Here is an 18,895-nt window from a genome sequence, read left to right as displayed (position 1 = left end):
AATGATTAAATCTATTTTTCAAATGTAATAGACATTATGAAATATAAATGTAGGCTTAGAGAACATAAAAAAGATAAAACAGGAATAAAACAAGAATGAATTATGAATGAAACAAAGTTTTTGACTTTGAGAGAAGGATAAAAAAATAAAAAAACAGAAATAGATTGCAAAACCAAACAATGGATAGTAAATTTTTTGTTTTTGTTTCAAAATTATGAATGTTGGCTTTGGTTAACTAAGATATCGTTAAATCTATCATCGTAACTTGGTAAATAGTCATCATCATTTTGATAATGAGTTTGAATATTTAATCTATTGTATAAATCATGAATTTCTTCTGTAGAGTAAATAGAATTCGGTTCGTTATTTATCAAAACTATGTCACTACCAACGCATAAATATTTTAAGATAAAACATTGAGACAGATCAGACATTGGTTTATTTTTATAAATTTTATAATCAGACAAATCTTCTAAATTTGATATATCTACTGCTACCATTAGTTTATATTTTCTTTGGACGTCATTAGCTAAAAAGGAGGGTATTTGGCAGTTGATTATCTCGTTTTCAAAGAAATGATTAGGAATTTCGAATTTGAAGACATTTGAATTAGTGAAAGAAGAAGGGTCGAGAGAATCTTCGGGATTAGTTGAGGAATCCCCATTTTGAGTATATATTTTGAACATGTTTGTTAGGGGGAGATTTAGATGATCATTAGAATAAATCGGAACCGAGGCATTTCTTGATTGTTTTACATATTTTACTTTTAAGGTCGTTACTGAGATTAGGTTTATTTTAATTGCATTAATAAAAAGATTTTTAAAAGATAGGTAATAGTCATTTTTAATGTCAATGAGACCGTAGGTTTTAAATGTGTCTATTAATTGGTTTGATATTTTAAATAAGAGGTTAACTTTAAAATTATTATTTAAAGGATCAAAATGTTTAAATATTCGAGAATTTAGATTGTTGGTGAATTTGATTTGTAAATTGAAACTTGGGTTAAGTAGAGCTGAATCGTGAATAGAGGAAATGTATTCGTTGATATGGAAGATCTTGCGATCATGATCTTTGGGCAAGTATTTCGATAAATTGAGAAAATAAAATTTTGAGATCGAGGTTTCAGGACAAGGAAATTCGTAGTTTAGAAACAAGTTTTTGGGTCTGAATCTTATAGGCTTGTATATTTTATTATTCAATTTGAAAATGGAGGCTCTCTTCAAAACGACTTTCAAGTAGTATAATATCTTGATGAAGGAGTCATCAGTTGTGTATATAAAGCTAGGGGGCAAGTAGTGAAACATGTCATTATCATTGACAGTGGAATACTCAGTGTCTAGGGTTAAAAAGGTGCTTCTATATTGTAAAAGCTCATTAGGGATGGAGTTGATCTTCACAGGTATCTTGAAGGAGAAGGGGTAGTTGTATGTTCCTGGATTCAAAGTGAAATCGTATTTCTTGTTATTGTCGATGAAATTAATTGTTTCAGGAGTCCCTGGGCAACTTTCGCTTTCCTTCGATTCAGCATTGGTAACAGATAAAGCAGATCTCATGTCATTAGGAGGGAAAAGAATTATGTTCTCATTGAGGAAGTTGTTATCGTAATTGATCATGTTCGCAGGACCAGAAAGAACAATGTTGTTGGAGTTGTTGTTTGTGGTGATAAACTCAGACAAAGCAACAGCAGCATGGCCAACAAAAGACACCTCCAAAGTGCTGATTCTGATGGGTTTGGCAACAGTCAAGACGATTGTTCCCGATAAGCTGTCGTTGTTGGTGTAGACATTGCTGTTGTAGGTGGAGTCAGCAGGACGCTCCCTGGGATCTAGCACAACTGAAAGCTGATAGGACTTCTTGAACATGGACAGAGCTTGGAGCTGTTTCTATAGCGGAGGGAGGAAAACAGAGATATATATTGCACAGGCAGCAGTAGCATCATATTTTCCAGTTGAGTGAAGATTTGACGTTATTCTGATAACCTTCAGAGGTGAGAAAACAGCGTTGAGGGAGCGGTGCAATCCCCGGTGCTGGAGCAAGCATGAGAATGCGTTTATGTGAGTCTGCATGCGTGGCGTTGCGCGGAGGACGCACCACGGGCGTGGGTTGGCGGTCGATAAGCGATGTGTATGAGAAGAAGAGAAGAAGAGAAGAGAGGAAGAGTAGCGATTCACATACAGAAGAGAGTGCAAGAGAAGGTCTCTGGATATGGGCTTATCGAAAACTCACAGGCTGTCGTTTGCCTTTCTGTCTTCCTTGATGGTTTCGACTGAGTCCTCATCGCTTGAGCAGAGCTTTGTCCTTTCCTCGTCCAAGTGCTGCTCATGAGTGGTGTTGTTACTGCTGCCGGTGCTGTCGTTGTTATCATGCAATTTGGTGGCAATTTTGGTTGATTTGCCACTGTTCTTATCAGCAACAGTGTTTTTATCGGCGACACTGTTTTTAGTGCCAGCTGTTATCTTGCCATTTTCGTTTTTGACAGTTTTATTATCCTGTTTTTTGATTTTATTTTCTTTGACGTGATTGTTTTCCTTTGACTTAGAGATTTTGGAATTGCCAATAGAAGCACTCTTTTTGGTTTTGGTTTTGACTTCAGATTTGCTGTTGGACTTCGAGGCTATTTGGCTTTTTTTCTCTTTCAATTCGCTGATTTCCTTTGTCAACATTTTGATATAACTCGACGCCAACTCTATTGTTGTTGCTTTGCTTGGAATTGCAACAGAATCTTTTAAATTTTGAGGGATCAAATTGCCCAACTCGATAATTGCATTATTCATTCTGTTTCTTCTTCCCTGTTCGGCTACTTTGTGTGAATCTCTTTTTGAATTGTTGAGATTTGAATAAGCCTTCGACTTTGATGAAGTAATTAAATAAAATGTATCCATTTGACTTGATGATGGCAATAAAATTGGGCTTTCATTGATATCATGAGCATAATATTCATTACTTATTTGAAATGTATTATGATACGGTTCAATTATCTTATTATTGACGTTCATATTCATATTCATATTATTAACATTGTTGTTTAAATTATTCTTTGGTAATAAAGTTAACGATTTTTTTCTATCTCTAAAGTTCATAATTGTGGCAGGAGTTGAAAAAACTGTGTTTGGATTGTTAGTGTTAGTATTAGTATTATTATTAGTATTTCCGTTATTAATTGAATTTTTTGCGTTTTCTAAATTACTATTTTGATTGTTTTGATTGTTTTGGTTGTTTGGAAAATGAAAATTATTAATTGCATTATCGTTTTCTAAATTGGCTATAGATGGTGGTTTTTTCTGAAATGCTAGTAGTCGTGGTGAGTGTTTTGTAAAAGTTGCACTTTTTCTTTTAGTAATCTTGTTTATACTCTTGTTTGATACAGAAGATAGAGAGGTTGTTGATGAGCTTGCATTATTATTGTAAAATAAAAATTGATGTTGCTGCTGAGGAGGAGGAGGAGGTGGTGGTGTTGGAGTTGGAGTTGCAGCTGGAGCTGGAGTTGTAGCTGGAGCCGGAGCTGAATCTGGTTGTTGTTGTAGTTGCAAGGATTGCTGATTTGAACAAATATGATTATTATTAAATGAAGCAGGAGATTTAAAAGCTTGAATAGCAGGAGAAGTCAAAGGAACAAAGGTATTTGTAATATTATTTGGGTTTTTATTGTTAATATTACTACTATTATTACTACTGCTACTACTATTAAGGTAATTTTGACTGTTATTGTTTAAAGGATTAGTTGCACCCTTAACTAATTGTGATTCTAAAGGAGTGATAGCTGGTGATAATAAGGGAGTGAAAAAGACATCAGGAAGATTGTCCGATGAGATTAAAGTAGAACTGTTGATATTATTATAGTTTAAATTTTTGTTATTAACATGAGATAAGTTATTTGAATTATAATTATTTTGAAAATGGTGAATATCAAAAGGAGAAAAGAGCTCGTTATTATTTACTGAACTATTATTGATACTTGTTTCAGATGAATCAATTACTGAATTAAATAATTGATTTGAATTTATCGAGTTGTTTATTGAGTTATTTATTGAGTTGTTTGTTGAGTTGATTGTATTATTATTGATATTATGATCATCTAGATACTTGAAAACTTCATTCATGCTCAAGTCTAAGGAAAAGTCAGTATAATCATTATTGATTTTATCACGATGAAAATTTTCATTATTGGGGTTAGCATTAAGTTGAATATTGTTATTGTTATTAGTAGTATTATTAGTAGTATTAGTATTATTATTTGTATTGATTTGACTAAAAAAATCTGAATCAACTTTCATTGGTTTGGCATTAATATTAGATGGATTATTACCAATGCTGTTGGCAGTTTCATTCAAATGAAATTGGTTATTTGACCAGTCAGTTATATCAGCTAAATCATTTAGATCGTTCAAGTCGTTCAAATCATTTAAATCATTAAGATCATGAATATTATTAATAACATTTAAATTACCATTGTTTGGCAAATTAATTCTGTGGTTAATGTTTGCAATGTCTTCATTAGTAATGGTGATGCTACCATTAATACCTAGGTTGCTTGTGCTGCCTGTGCTGTCAGGGTTGGTGTTACTTGGGTTGTTAGTATGATTAACTGCTGTATTGGTATTATTAAACAATAAATTTAAATGGTTCAAAGACAGGTTCATTTTGTTGTCACTCATGTTGGGCATTTTGTAAATTGGCGTTTATTGAGTTGACATGTACTGCCACTTCATTATTTGCTATGTATTGCGACTGGATTCCTAAAAATGAGAGGTTTTAAGAGACAAAATGTTGTAGCAGACAAGAGCCTCAGAGCGAGAAGATTGCAAAATATAAGAAAACGCAGCTTATATATCGTGGGCTAGTTGATGTAATTGTTATTTCTAGAAAGTAATTGAGCTCCCAGACTCTTTTTTGTTGCACTAAAAAGAAAAAAAAATCGAGACATAAAAACAGCGTTATAACTCTTCTTCCACTCCAGTTATTGTTCTTCCCTACACTGCTGCACCAGCAACGTACACTCCGCCGCATCACACAGTAGCCTGCAGATCTGGCCAATCATAGCCTTGTATTTGCTCACGTGTCTGTGTATACACGCAGCCGTTAAAAAAGCCGCATATGACAAAACCATTGCTCTTTTCGGCAGACAGCCAAGAGACCCTCACCAATGGTACATAGCACAGTAAACATTTACATACATCGAAGTGAGTTTTGATGCATATATACGCGTGAATCAATTTGTCCACAATTTTGCACCAAAATCAAACACGTGAGCTCATAACTGTTAAAATTTATTTTACCTTATTCATGTTTTATTTAAAACTAGCTCATTGAAACAAACAATATGAAGAATCTTTTGTTTTAAAACAGCTCTTTTGCTGTTTCCAAATGATCAATATCATTTTTTTGGTTTGATCTTAAAGGTTACTGAGCTCTCTAACTATGTTAACTTCAAATGATGCAAAAGTTAATCTGCAAAAAAATCACCAAAATGATGCAAAAGCCAATCCAACAGCCTCTCCAAATGGTGTTTCTTTAAAAGGAATTTTTAAATCATTGAAAAGAGTTCCAGTTCCAGAAGACACCAGGAAAAAATTTCAAAAAGACCCGAAAAATAATTCTCGAGTTTCAAACAATCAATTGAAAAATTCAAGAAACGACTTCAAATTATTCAAATCACCTTTAGAAGAGGTTTGTCAATATTATGATCTAAAAGTAATCCCAATTAAAAGAACTCCAAATCCAAATCCAATTTGTTATTACACTCATAGTAATTCCAATAACCAAATTAATTTTCATTCTGATAATTTTGAAATAGCCGTTAAATTACCCACTTTAGTTACAAATAGTGTAACTTATCTTCTTGATAATAGATATGAAAAAACTAGAAAAATTTTTAGATTAAATGGTTCCTCGAACAATATATCTACTCTTGAAAAAATGTATGAGAAAGATCCTCAAAAAGATTTAAAAACCATTAATAAATATATTGAAGAGCATAACCAAAAAATTGAGGATAACCTAAAAAAAAGCCGAGGTAATGACGATAATAACATTTCCAATGATGACGATAATTATGCCAGCAATTTTAATGATCTGGCTAAAGAATCTGGGAGTGATTTTAATAATTTATTGTTGAATTTTAGAAATTTTTTTTTGAAATGTTTTTCTGAAAACAAACTGTTTTCATCATCATTTAAAGACCTGAGTTTTAGTGCTTTGGATCATTCTAATAATGATATTCCAATCACTAATTATGATATCATTAATTTATTGAAAAGGTATTTAAATTCTTTACCGTCTCCAGTTTTTCCTCCAGATTTCATTGATATTATAGTAAAGGAATTAAAAGACCACAAATATTTTGATTTAATATCATATTTAAACGAAGACACAGAAATATCTACATCAATTGATTTATATAATCCTATTCCCGAAAACCATAAATGTTCAATTGCAAGATATTTATATTTTTTTTCAATTAAATGTTTGGAATTACCAAAGGCCAATTTAGATTTGCTAATTTATTTTCTTTATTTTTTATCCCCTTATTCAAACTGGAGAACTTATCATTCTATTTTGGAATTAACCACTATTTCAACCCATAGTATATCTAAAATTCTTCATCCCTGTTTTTTCATGAATCACTTATTTAATGCAAATCCTTCTTCAAATAATATAAAAGGAAAAAAAAATGCTAAAAACAATGCTATAAATATCAATATGATTATTGATACGAGTGATAACATCAATTTACAGGTTCAAAGAGCTATAATGAATATGATATTTGATTCTTCTAATTATTTAATCAACCATTTAGTTGATATAGATAACGCTTTTGGAACCAAAAAGATTTCAATCCCTGATCCAAATTCAATAACAAATAATAATGGTTGTTTTCCGATATTTGACAATTCTAGTAGAAGATCAATAAACGGGTGTAGAAATGAAAAAAAGCTTCAAACAAAAGCTGACCATCATAGAAAACCCAATTATCAAGCAAGTGATCCAGAAAAGATAAGAGTAGAAAATATAAAAGAAGGAAACGGAAAATATGTAGATGGTAAAAGAATTCTTTATATGAACTCTGAAAATACCGGTGATTTGAAATTGAGCGACGAAAAGGAAAATTGCAAAAGTATTCTAGTAACGACTAACAGCGAATCATATAATTCAAATGATAAGTTGGTGGAAGATAAAGATGCTCCATTAATGGAAAATACATTGCATAAAAAAGAGTTTATTTTTAGTGAAGATTTTTCTATAAAACAGAAATTTTATAAAAAGGTTACTGGTTCTTCTGAAAAACAAGATTCTCTTGGACCTCCTTTGCCTCCTAAAAATTCTTTGCCTTTAAAGATCCTTTAGCTCCTGTCTAGCAATAAATGATTAATCCGGAAAAAGCATCTGTGGGATTTTTATAGTTATTTTATATTTTATTTAATTTGTTTATTTAATTTGCTTATTTTATATTTTGTGTTTGAATGATGATGCTTTATTAAAGTATATATAAGATCAGCAATATAAAGATAAATTGATTGACGATTTTAAAAGAATGAATTAAGGCTTGGGAACGTGTAAACTTTTTGAAACCATACAACAACCATGAATGAAAAATAATAAAATTATTGGGTGGAATTCGAAAAAGTTATTTGAAAAAAGAACACCACAAGGTAGTCCCAATTCAGACGAATACCAACCTTTGTAAACCCAAAAGGCCATTGTAGCTACTAGAGATAAACTTGTTGGAATTGGTAAACCTTCGAAATATTGAGACTTGCCGGATTGGTCTTTTGGTATATTAGCGACCGTTACATTAAATCTAGCTAGTCTTGTTAAGCCACACAAGACAAAGAAAGATAAGATTAAGACGTCAACAGTGGTTTGGAAACCCAAAGAAAATGCAATTGAAGCAGGAGCAACACCAAAAGATATCAAATCGGCTAAAGAATCCAATTCCTGGCCCATTAAGGAAGCTTTATTTCTTAATCTTGCGACTTTGCCATCGAAAAAATCAAAAAACAAGCCTAAAGCAATGAAAAAATGAGCTCTTTGAACATAATGAGACTGTTTTGTAAGAATAAATCTCAAACATGAGATGATGGAGTAGAAACCGGAAAAGCCATTCATACAAGTAATCAAGTCAGCGAGATGTAGGTTCCTCACCATGTTGAAATGACGAGTATCTGAGGTAAAGGCAATTATATCTTTTTCATCTGGAGGAGGCAAAGGAGGTTCAGAATCTGAGATTATGGAGAACAAAGAGGATCTTCTTCTTACTGGAGCAGGTCTTGAGACCTCATCGTCGCTTGCAATTGAAGAGGAGTCATCGATGGCCGAGGAATAAGCAGCAGCTGTGTTAGCCATTAGGAAAAGGTGAAGTAGCGAGCAGGTAGAGAGCAAGTAACAAGCAAAAACAAGTAGATGTTGGGGCAAAGAACGAGTTGTTGAAGCTCCAAGAGAAGAGATCTGAAGTATTTATGATTGCTGGAGGAATTGGCAGTTTTTCACATGTGAAGCTTTTTTGGATTTTCTGGGTTTTCGCAGTTTCTGCTGGGATTTTCGCAGTTTGTCCAAACCGGCTGCTATTTTGGAGGAGATCCGGAATATCTGCCGTGACGGTAAATACGCAGTTGGGTGCTCAGTTCCAAGAAGGAGCACGTGGAAATATTCTCGTGACTGGATATTTGAATTTGGAGCGGTTTGATTGGCTTTGGAGAAGTTTGAGGATGAGGAAGAGAAAGCAGCAGAAGCAGCACAGGCCATCGAACAAGAGACACCAGTTCCTACAGCCAACATGAGCGACGAAAAGCAAGCCAACTATTCTCCAGAATTCAGATTTCCTATTTTCACCATCAGGAAAGACGTGCCCTTTTCCCCAATTGACACTCCTGCTGTCACCTTGAACTCTGCACTTCTTTCAGGTGTTATTTCTTTGATAACTGCTACAACTCAAAACACATTGGACTCCACCACCTATTCTCCCTTATCGACTTTTACCAAGCATGGGAAAACAATTATTTTCTTAACAACTGCTGGAACCGCTTTCACTCTTGGCCATGCAGTTTCCAATAACTTGAGAGGCAAAAACGATGCTTTTAACGATTTCAATGGTGGTGCATTATCCGGTGCATTGGTTGGTTGTTTGGTCAAATCTATTCCAAAAACTTTTGGATACGCCATAGGTTTCGGTTTGGCTGCCGGTGTTACAAGCTGGGCTGGTGGATTCCAAGGTTTGGGTTCAGATTCCTTGTTCAGCCATGAAACTAGAAAAATACTTGATTCCATAAATGGTGTTGAAAATAACCAATCCTCGATTTATGATGTTGTAACAAGAAGACCATTGTCTTTGACTCTTGAACAATTGGGTGTAGGTCGTGGTATCAATGATATAAGACCAAAGAAAAATGAAGAATAAGTATTATAAATATTCTGTTTATATTAATTTTAAATTTTAAATTGCAAATTCCAATGTTTTACTTTTCAGTTAAATTTTCAGTTTATTTTATAATTCTCAATTTATAAATTTATATTCCATCATAATAAAAATGAAAAAAAATGAGAAAAATGAGAAAAATAAAAAAAAAACAACCAAAAATTAGATATTACTTTCTCTTATATTATATTAAAGTATACTTGGTATTTATACTTAGTTTTTACTCTTTATGATTTCTAATTCACATTCCCATGCTAATTAAATACTCAAGTTCTTCATTATATTCTTCATCGACGTCATCAAAACCCGGAACTGGATTAGTAATATCCAGACTATTATTCATGCCAGTTTTAGTATTATTTTCTTTACTGATATTGATATCATTATTCATAACATACAAATGAGTCGGTTGAGTAGTTTCTTTATTGCTTTGAATTTGTGATTGTTTATTGCTTTTATTAGTCAATTGTAAAAATAAGTCATCATCATCACTTGAAAATCCATCACTTGAGAATTCATCAGTATCTTTGTTATTTTTTTCCTTTCTATTATTGTCATTCTTAGAATCGATATTGTTTTTATTTATACTTGTAGAACTAATTTTATTAAATCCTGTAACATATATACCATCATCATCATCATCGTCGTCGTCGTTGTCGTCGTCGTCTTTGTTGTTTATTGAATTGTTTATTTTATTAGTAGTATCATCATCATTTTTTTCATCATCACTATCCATTATTGAACTAATTTTTCTTCTTCTTCTTGATGAATAAGTTTTATTCTTTAGTAAATTATTATTGATTGTTGTGTTTATTGAATCAATTAATTCAAAGTCTTCACCAACAAATAGTCCGTTTGTCTTGGAAATAAAATGATTTGAGTTTTCAGTTCCAATTTGATTGATATTGGTATCATTATCACTATTATTATTATTATTATTATTATTATTATTATTATTATTATTATTATTATTATTATTATTATTATTATCAATGTTATTATTATTATTATTATTATCAATGTTATTATTTTTATTTTTATCTTTGTTTTTGTTTTTGTGACTTGTGTTTGTAGTATTTGTGTTGATTAAATCATCTTCAATATTTATGATGTTTAAATCGTTTTGGATATTCTGATCAAGATTGTTTTTTTTGTTATTAATCTCAGCATTATTTTTAGAATCGATATTTCTGTTTTCTTCTTTGACAATTAATTCGGTTCTAAATTCTTTTAGCAATTTGCTTGTCTTGATATTATTATTATTCTGACAATAATGAACGAATTCGAAAAAGGTGAATTTTGGAAACAAATGATGAGCCCATAATGTATAGAATTCCAATATTTTAACCAAATTTTCAAATTGAAATTCAAAATTTGAGTTCATTCGAGTGTAAGTATAGTTGTTTTGGTGTTTGTGTCTAGATTTGTTTTGCAAGTCGTTTTTTTTCTTTTTTTGAATTCTATTATCCAACAATTTAGTGACCTTGTTTGAATTTTTTAAAATATAAGGAAGACCCTTTGAAGACAATAGTTTTTCATCGTCCAATTTGACATATCTTCTTTTCTTCTTAATGGTCAATTCTCCTTCATTTAAACCAAGTGCATCCACGCTGCCACTGGTGGATTGTTTGTAGCTGTTGTTGCCATGGAAGTTGCTGTTGTGGTGGTCAGCACGAGCAGAGGAGCTGCTGTTGGTGGATCTCAAGTTTTCAAAGTCCATCCTGAGAATTCATCAACGTTCTTTTGTTAATGTTCTTTTCCCAGTTCTTTTCTCGATTTTTCAACTTTTTAAAAAAACTAACGCGTGAGTTTTGAAACGTATGATTATGCATTATACTGCATACTTGCATCATCCAGCATATCAAACACAGCGTGGTGTCCCAATCGGGAAATTGACGTTATCTTGATTTTGCTTCTTTGTTCGCTTTTTCATTGACTGTTAAATGAAAAAAAGCATTTGTTGGATTGAAAAGTGGAACAAATGCTGTCAACAGTACTTGATTTGAGCTCAATTGAAGTGTGGCCTCCCAGGGAGTCCTTTTCTTCATTGTTCTATTCAAGTTCAAGGAGAAGAACGTATCATGATTGCAAGTATATCCTATCAAAGTCATCCCTAGGGACAGGATCTTATGCTACGGTTTACGAGTGCAAAAGAGTTGGAGATGGATACAAGAATAGGAGCCAGCATTTTGCTATTAAGAAAATTGAGAAACGAAAGATGTATGGCAGGGAATTTGTTGTTCAAAATGAGTTTAGGATATTGAAGTTCATTTCATCGTTATCATCGTCGTCGTTGATTAAATTGGTTGACTATTTTGAGACGGATGAGAATTTATATTTGGTAACTCAGTTATGCAAAGGTGGAGAATTGTTTGATTTGATTTTGAGTCATAATAAATTGAATGAAAGAAATACAAGGGTGATTGTCAAGTCAATTTTAAATTCTGTTTTAGTTTTGCATCATAACAATATAATCCACCGAGATTTGAAAAGCGAGAATATTTTGTTTAGTTCGAATTTACAAAACTTGTCTGATATTTTAATTGTTGATTTTGGGTTTTCTATGATCTATGATAAGAAGCAGGGTACAAATGAGAATGGTGATAAAAATAATAACAATGAAAATAACAATGAAAATAACAATGAAAATAACAAGTTTAATTTTCAAGGTGGAACATTATCATATATGGCACCGGAGCTAATTGATAAAACAATCGGAAAACAGAGCTTTGCTATAGATGTTTGGTCCATTGGAGTATTAACATATTTTTGTTTGTGTGGATATTTCCCATTTGATTGTGAAAATGACGATGAAACCAAAGAGGCCATATTAACGTCTGATTATTACTTTGAGCCAATTGAATATTGGAACCACATATCAAACGATGCAAAGAATTTTATTAACCAATGTTTTATCATAGATCCTTTAAAGAGACCTTCGGTTGAGGCACTATTGAACCATCCATTTATTAGTTTGTCAAATGCTGATCGTCCAATGCAAACTAATAAATTGCTGACAAGCAACTTGCTAGGACATAATTTTCTGGGATACAACTTAGCATCTTCATCTTTGTCGTTCCAATCACTATCAAAATTGCGAAACAACCTCAATCAACTAAACCTACCATCGTTCGAGTCTGTGATTGAAAATACGGACGACGATGAAGACATTAAACTAGACGGAAAGCTATGCTACGAGCCAATTTTCGATGCCAGCTTCAAACCTGTTTTCTCGAGCTCGTCAAGCTTGCACTCTTTGATAGGCTCTGTGGATGTCTCCAGAAAAAACTCAGCCATATTGGTGAGATCAAGAACAGGATCAAGAGTTGGTTTGCAGCTCATTTCCAGACTCCACTCCAGAAACATATCAAGAAACACCTCAAGGGTCACATCAAGAAATGCTTCGTTTGAGAACATCAGCGAGATAGCTGAGACGAAGATGCCTCGCCTCAGCAACGTAGCCCAGCTGCCAGAGGAGGACTCATCGAACACCAGCTCAAAAACGCCTTCCTCCACAGGCACCATTCGCTTCTTCATCGAAGAGGACTGAAGCTTCTGCTGCTTCTGCTTCTGAAAACAGGCCTCAAAGGCTAGAATAGCCTGCCCACAGAAGCTCCCGCCCACTTCCACAGGGCTACCCTCGTGCAATATTGCTCTTTTTCTGTTCTGGCGCGCTCTCGTCCCACTCCTGCGGTGGACGCGTCCTTCCCAAACGTATAAAAACGTCTCACAGAACATCGCTCAATCTCCATTTGAATCTCCATCTCCATCTATCAATTTAATCTTCATCTCACTTCTTCTACACTCGATTTTGCTACCCAACAACTCTCCAACAACCCTCCAGCTACTCTGCTCAATTCTGCTTTCCATTCAATGGCCACTCCCCCTTTCAAAGTTCGTGCTGTCTACGAATACGCCTCTGACTATCCCGACGATTTGGTCTTTGACGCTGACCAAATAATAACTGTCACCTCCATTGAAGACGACGAATGGTATGCTGGAACTTATACAGGCAAGAATGGCCAGCCTTTAGAAGGCATTTTCCCCAAAAATTTCGTTGAGTTGCTTACATCCAAACCTGCTCCAGCAAGCCCACCCTCAAATTCAGAACCAAGGGATCCAAACACCATCAACTTGATCCAATCTCAAGCCAATCCCAACGCCCAAACAATACTGCCTGAGCCTGAAAAGTCTTTCTCAATTCCTCAACCTCAACCATCACAGAACCAAAGTGCCAATTTGAACACAGTTTCAAGAAGCAAATATGATGATGACGATGATGGCTTTTCATATTCTGATTCTATCGATTCTGAAGATGAACCAATTCCAATGAATTTCCCCAAACCTGCTTCTGTTCAAAGTCCTGCTCCTGCTCTCACAGCTTCACAACCACCACCATCTTTAATACCTAAATTTGAACCAACCATACCTAAGGATTCTCCGGCAGAAATTCAAAAATCTTCTCCCAAAGTTATACCAGACACAGTTGATCCGGTTCTTCCACCTTCTCCTATCATAAAAAAAGCAGCTTCTCTACCTCCACTCCCTCCTGTTGTTTCTGTTCCATCAAAAGCTACACTACCAAAGGCTTCAACCATACCTCCTTCAATTCCTCCTTCAATTCCCCCTTCAATCCCGGCTCCAATATCACCCCCAATTCCTTCTCCTGTATCAGCTCCAATCCCAGTTAAAACTTCCACACCACAAAATCTTCCTTCTGCTCCCACCCCCACACACACTCCTCCAAAACCTAAACCAAAAACTTTCAAGAAAAATGCTTTATTTGATAAAATTGCTGCTTTCAACCAAACTTCGGCTCCTGTATTACCCTCAATAAAACCAAGAGAACAATCCTTTGTTAAAAAACCCTTTTATGCTACCGCTTCTTACTCTAATTACATACCTCCAGGCTTCTCCAATTCTCCTTATCAACAAAAGCCAAAACCCAAACCAAAAATCCCACCTCCAACTCCTGTTAATAAAGAAATCGCATCTGAATCCCAAAATCAAAACAATGACTCAGAATCGGTTCCAAAGATGAGCTTAAAAGAAAGAATCGCTCTATTACAAAAAGTCCAACAAGAGGAAGCTGAAAGAGCTCAAGCTAATCTTCAGAAAAAAGCTGAAAAGAAAAAAAAGAAGCACCATCTCCCTCCTTCTCCACCACCACCACTCCCCACTACAACTTCTGAATCTCCCAATATAAATGATAATACAAATAACAACCCTTCACATCAATTTATTGAACAAGAGACCCAAGAGACTCAAGAGACTCAAGATAACACTGATAAAACTAAAAAAGAAATTATCACCCCTCAACCTCTTTCTTCACTTTCTAGATCAACAACAAATGAAAACAATACTCAAAAAATTGAATCAAATCCAACAGGTTCACTAAAAAAGGAATCTGAAACCAACAAATCAGATGATCAACAAGATGAAGATGAAGATGAAGATGAAGATGAAGATGAAGATGAGGAAGATAATGAAGAAGTACGTAAGGCTGCACTAAGAGAAAGAATGGCTAAGATTTCAGGTGGGATGGGAATGTTTGGTATGATGGGCATATCTCCATTTGGTGCTCCACCAACTGCACCTAAAAAGAAGAAAATTGAAAATCTTGAAAATCTTGAAAACAACGATTCTGAAAATGTTTCTCGTGCCATTCCTATTTTGCCATTTGCAAACCCTAATGCTTTACCACCAGCTCATCATAATAATCAAGCTGAAAAACCAATTTCTGATCATAATAGTGATAGCGATAGTAATAGTGATAATGAAAACAATCAAAAATATGAAAAATACGAAAAATATGAAAAGAACATCGATGAACCTGCTTCTAATCCAAAAGACTCTTTCAATATGAGAGAAATGAAAAAAAAATTACCCGAAGTGAAACCATATAAAAACATTCCTGTTATTTCCGATGAAAACCCACTTGATAGTTTGGAAGAAGATGATTACGACGACGACTCCGAAATGATAAAAAAGAAAGAAACATCTTTACCAGTACCTCTCTCTGGAAACATCGTTCTCGGTGAATCTAATCAATCTACTGCTTCAAGAACATCTTTTGAAGATGATGTCAATAAGCAGTTTTCCTCTTCACATGATATTGATATAAATGAAAATTCTAAATTTAAAGCTCCCCCACCACCTCCTCCGGCTACTTCCTTACCAAATATTCCTATCGATCAAAATCTTGTTTCCGAGGATGAAGTTACTGGATATGAAGCCGACGATGATGATACAGAGATCATACCTACTCTTTCTACTAACTCTAAAGTTTCAGCCTTTTCTAATTCTACTTTCCCACAAAACAAATTGGCAGCTTTAGATACACTTCCTCCACCTGTTTCACTTCCACCTGCTCCGGAGTTTACTAATAGAAGTCCTCCTCCTCCACCACATTCAGCCGATTCATTATCTACTCCTGTTTTAAGTTCACCTCCATCACCGCCCACCAGAGCTCCAGCTCCAATTCCAGTTACAGCTCAAACTTCTATTTCTGCTCCAGCACCACCTCAAGTCCCAGCACCAATCCCAGTTCCAATCTCTGAAAATGATAGAAAAGAGACTGTGGATCTGTTTTCTCCAGAGATTGCTAGAAGCACTTCTATTAGTCGTAAATCTATAGATAGTGTAACCAGTTTTCATTCAGAGCATTCAAATAAAAATCTTCAACCACTTGATTCTGGTGCGTTAGCTGATTATGATGAAGACAACGAGGATAATTACACGGGTCAAAATATTGATTTGGAACAAGATTCAGATTGGTGGCTAAAAAATAATGAATTACCTAGCGATTTGATTAGAAAAGTGGGCAATAATTTAATTTTTGAAGTTGAAGAAAACGAAATAATTAAGAGGGGAAACAGAAAATTTATTTATCGTGACTACTACATTTTATTTGCCAATTACTCTCAACTTGTTATTTCTATTTCTTTTGATTCTAAAAATCCTCAAATCACAGTTAATATGAATCAATCTCATATTTCACCACCAATTATTAATGATGATATTTTAAACAAATACTATGATTTATTTGGAAACACTATTTATCAATTAGCCATTAAATCGATTGGTAGTATTATTTATGGTGACTTCGTTCCAGGACTTTTATCACAAATCCCAAATATTTTAAGACCAGTAGGTGCAACCTCATTTGGCGCTCAAATTTATTTTAATAATTCAAACTCACAAATAAGCAAAAAAGGCGATTTTAGACCTGGTGATATATTGACCCTTGAAAAAGCTAAGTTTAACGCACATAACAAATTCCATCAAAAATTTGTTTTTGAAACAGGATTTGATAAACCATTTTCTGCAATAATAACTGACTGGGATAACAAAAAAGAAAAATTTAGAGTAATTGAAAAATCTTCAAATACTGGTAAAATTAAGCAAAGTAGTTACAGACCTTCAGATTTAAAATCTGGAACCATCAGAGTTTTTAGAACTGTGGGAAGAGATTTTGTTCAATGGTAATGCTATTTATAATGATTGTTTTTTTATTTAGTCAATATAATTTTTAATCGTATTATTTTCTATAACAATAAATTAACAACTATGAATCTTTTTTTATAAAATTTATTCAATTTTGACACGATTCCACATCTTGATATAATTTCATAACCAATCAAGAACAAACAGTGTCATAATATTAAAATCATTTAATAAATAAAAAAAATAAAAACATAAAAAATAATGAAAAACTAACCGAGAAAGAACCCCAAACAAGAAAATATCCTTCGCCAGGTTTGATTATTGCGAGACCTATTTTATCTTTCAATAAAAGGCTCAACTTTCTGATATATTCAAATAGTGTTATAGCAACAGCAAAATTTATCGCTGTAATTACCAAGCTTGCTATAAAGTATAGTTTTAGAGCTTTGATTCGATTACCCATGAATAGTTTTATTATTCTACCATGTTGTTTTTCTACTTTTTCATCGAGTTCATTCTGATTTAAATCCTTATTAAAAACTTTTAGATTAAAAAAAATAATAACCAAGTAAGTAAACGAAATAAGCATGCTCAAAACTATTATGAAAAACTGAAGTTCAAGTAATTTAGGTAGTATTCTGCTGATTTTTCTCAACAATAAAGCTTTAGATACTCCCTCTTCTAAAATCATTTTATCATCATCTAAATTTGATTTTTCTGTATCATCAGCTTCAATTTTCAAATTATTATTTTTTAATTTTTTCAATTTCTTAGCATTCATTAAGGAGATTTCATAAACCAAAACGAAAGAATCCCCCATTAGTTTTAAATCATCATTTTTTGTTATTTCACCGATTTGTATTCCAGAGTCCCTAATTAAGGTAGAAACAATATCAACACCACTGGAAGAATCGGTACAAAATTTGTCATTTTTTGAATTTTTAAAAATATTTCTACCGGCTTCAGTATTGATTTTTTTCTTCCTGCAGTAGCTTAAAAAGCTAATTTCGTATTGATTGTCTGTGCTAAATGTATCAATATCTGATTTGGGTTTATCTGATTTTTTGAGGTTTTTTTCTTTAGTATTATAGTATTCAAGAATATTTGCATCTGTGTTATTTCCAAAATCAATTAGACTAATGTGTTCATTATCAAAGTTATAATTATTGTTTAAATCAATATCGGACATATCATTTGCCAAAAAAGTGACAGCTTTAAAGACGTCCCTTGCAGAAGCCAATACGTCTTTTGCAAAATTAGTTTGATCAATAAATTCAAACCTGAATTGTGGTAAGCATCTTCGATTAACTAAAAAAGTATCATTGCAAGTGTTAAAGGCAAATAGTAACAAAATTTGGATGACAAGTAATATACTTGTGTTTAACAGATTTAGAAAAAATATTTTTTTTAGACTGATATTTTTTGTTTTTAAAAATACAAATGATTTTAATTTTTTTAGATTTTTTTTTTTTTTTTTTTTGGTAGCATTTTCAACTGGAGTATGATTTTCATCTTCTTGGATTCTAGAGTCGCATTTATCAAAATTACTTGTAGTAATATTGTTACTGTAAAAACTATTATAAAGCTCAAAATCATTATTGTTGATATTAGATGATTCATCATTTTGAAGGCTGTTTTTTCTAAATTTGCTTAATTTTGAGGTTGCGGTATCGTTTGTTTTAATTGAAGCATTTGTATGAGTGCCTGATTGTTCATCGATGTGGTACCAATAATTTAATATTGCTCCTGAAAAGGAACTGCTATTCATTTTAATATTTCTGTTTTGAAAATCTTTTTTATATTTTATATTTTATATTTTGTATTTTGTATTTTGTATTTTGTATTTTATTTTATTTTATTTTATTTTATTTTATATTTTGCTTTTATGATAGTGATTTTTGTGTTTGGGTGTTTGGGTGTTTTTGTCTTTTGGAATTTTAATCTTTTAGTCCTTCAATCAACTTTTATAGATAAATTAATTGATTGTTTCATTATTGATTTTTTAAAACATTTTCAATCAATTAAAAAATAGTCAGA

At 33.0% G+C, this 18,895-nt stretch overlaps 10 protein-coding genes across 10 annotated transcripts; 5 read left to right on the top strand and 5 right to left on the bottom strand.

Annotated features, from left to right (window-relative positions):
* Position 1: 1 nt before the first annotated feature.
* Positions 2–2,042, bottom strand: ART10 (Art10p). Its single transcript, XM_020195163.1, has one exon. It carries the CDS (start codon positions 1,860–1,862, stop codon positions 213–215), a length of 1,650 nt encoding a protein of 549 aa, XP_020049679.1. The 5' UTR covers positions 1,863–2,042; the 3' UTR covers positions 2–212.
* Positions 2,043–2,222: 180 nt separating this feature from the next.
* On the bottom strand, positions 2,223–4,664 carry ASCRUDRAFT_5375 (uncharacterized protein; the record flags this gene model as incomplete). The annotated part of the gene is made up of 1 exon (XM_020191132.1): positions 2,223–4,664. The coding sequence occupies one exon, from the start codon at positions 4,662–4,664 to the stop codon at positions 2,223–2,225; it is 2,442 nt and encodes an 813-aa protein (XP_020049678.1).
* Positions 4,665–4,949: 285 nt separating this feature from the next.
* Positions 4,950–7,440, top strand: ASCRUDRAFT_94854 (uncharacterized protein). Its single transcript, XM_020195164.1, has one exon. The coding sequence runs from the start codon at positions 5,419–5,421 to the stop codon at positions 7,342–7,344; it is 1,926 nt and encodes a 641-aa protein (XP_020049677.1). The 5' UTR covers positions 4,950–5,418; the 3' UTR covers positions 7,345–7,440.
* Positions 7,441–7,536: 96 nt separating this feature from the next.
* Positions 7,537–8,343, bottom strand: CHO1 (CDP-diacylglycerol-serine O-phosphatidyltransferase; the record flags this gene model as incomplete). Its single annotated transcript, XM_020191131.1, has 1 exon — positions 7,537–8,343. The coding sequence occupies one exon, from the start codon at positions 8,341–8,343 to the stop codon at positions 7,537–7,539; it is 807 nt and encodes a 268-aa protein (XP_020049676.1).
* Positions 8,344–8,773: 430 nt separating this feature from the next.
* On the top strand, positions 8,774–9,394 carry ASCRUDRAFT_78492 (uncharacterized protein; the record flags this gene model as incomplete). The annotated part of the gene is made up of 1 exon (XM_020194256.1): positions 8,774–9,394. The coding sequence occupies one exon, from the start codon at positions 8,774–8,776 to the stop codon at positions 9,392–9,394; it is 621 nt and encodes a 206-aa protein (XP_020049675.1).
* A 259-nt stretch (positions 9,395–9,653) lies between these two features.
* ASCRUDRAFT_5371 (Chromosome segregation in meiosis protein 3) lies at positions 9,654–11,132 on the bottom strand (the record flags this gene model as incomplete). The annotated part of the gene is made up of 1 exon (XM_020191130.1): positions 9,654–11,132. One exon carries the CDS (start codon positions 11,130–11,132, stop codon positions 9,654–9,656), a length of 1,479 nt encoding a protein of 492 aa, XP_020049674.1.
* Positions 11,133–11,393: 261 nt separating this feature from the next.
* Positions 11,394–12,386, top strand: ASCRUDRAFT_31071 (serine/threonine-protein kinase; the record flags this gene model as incomplete). The annotated part of the gene is made up of 2 exons (XM_020190243.1): positions 11,394–12,012; positions 12,082–12,386. Coding segments are annotated over 2 exons (924 nt in total), but the record flags the coding sequence as incomplete, so codon positions are not given.
* An 899-nt stretch (positions 12,387–13,285) lies between these two features.
* ASCRUDRAFT_30043 (Bbc1 Sh3 domain complexed with A peptide from Las17) lies at positions 13,286–13,471 on the top strand (the record flags this gene model as incomplete). Its single annotated transcript, XM_020190155.1, has 1 exon — positions 13,286–13,471. A coding segment is annotated over one exon (186 nt), but the record flags the coding sequence as incomplete, so codon positions are not given.
* A 2,715-nt stretch (positions 13,472–16,186) lies between these two features.
* Positions 16,187–16,900, top strand: ASCRUDRAFT_29353 (uncharacterized protein; the record flags this gene model as incomplete). Its single annotated transcript, XM_020190109.1, has 1 exon — positions 16,187–16,900. A coding segment is annotated over one exon (714 nt), but the record flags the coding sequence as incomplete, so codon positions are not given.
* A 181-nt stretch (positions 16,901–17,081) lies between these two features.
* Positions 17,082–18,626, bottom strand: SMA2 (Sma2p; the record flags this gene model as incomplete). The annotated part of the gene is made up of 1 exon (XM_020191127.1): positions 17,082–18,626. The coding sequence occupies one exon, from the start codon at positions 18,624–18,626 to the stop codon at positions 17,082–17,084; it is 1,545 nt and encodes a 514-aa protein (XP_020049670.1).
* Positions 18,627–18,895: the final 269 nt, after the last annotated feature.

The sequence above is a fragment of the Ascoidea rubescens genome (assembly GCF_001661345.1).
Source record: "Ascoidea rubescens DSM 1968 unplaced genomic scaffold ASCRUscaffold_1, whole genome shotgun sequence".
NCBI classification, from domain to species: domain Eukaryota; kingdom Fungi; phylum Ascomycota; class Saccharomycetes; order Ascoideales; family Ascoideaceae; genus Ascoidea; species Ascoidea rubescens.
This window is presented reverse-complemented; position numbering and strand designations above follow the sequence as displayed.

Bases quoted from the DNA above. Each gene is read 5' to 3' on its own strand.
- ART10 (XM_020195163.1), bottom strand. From the start codon at position 1,862: ATGTTCAAGAAGTCCTATCAGCTTTCAGTTGTGCTAGATCCCAGGGAG.
- ASCRUDRAFT_94854 (XM_020195164.1), top strand. From the start codon at position 5,419: ATGTTAACTTCAAATGATGCAAAAGTTAATCTGCAAAAAAATCACCAA.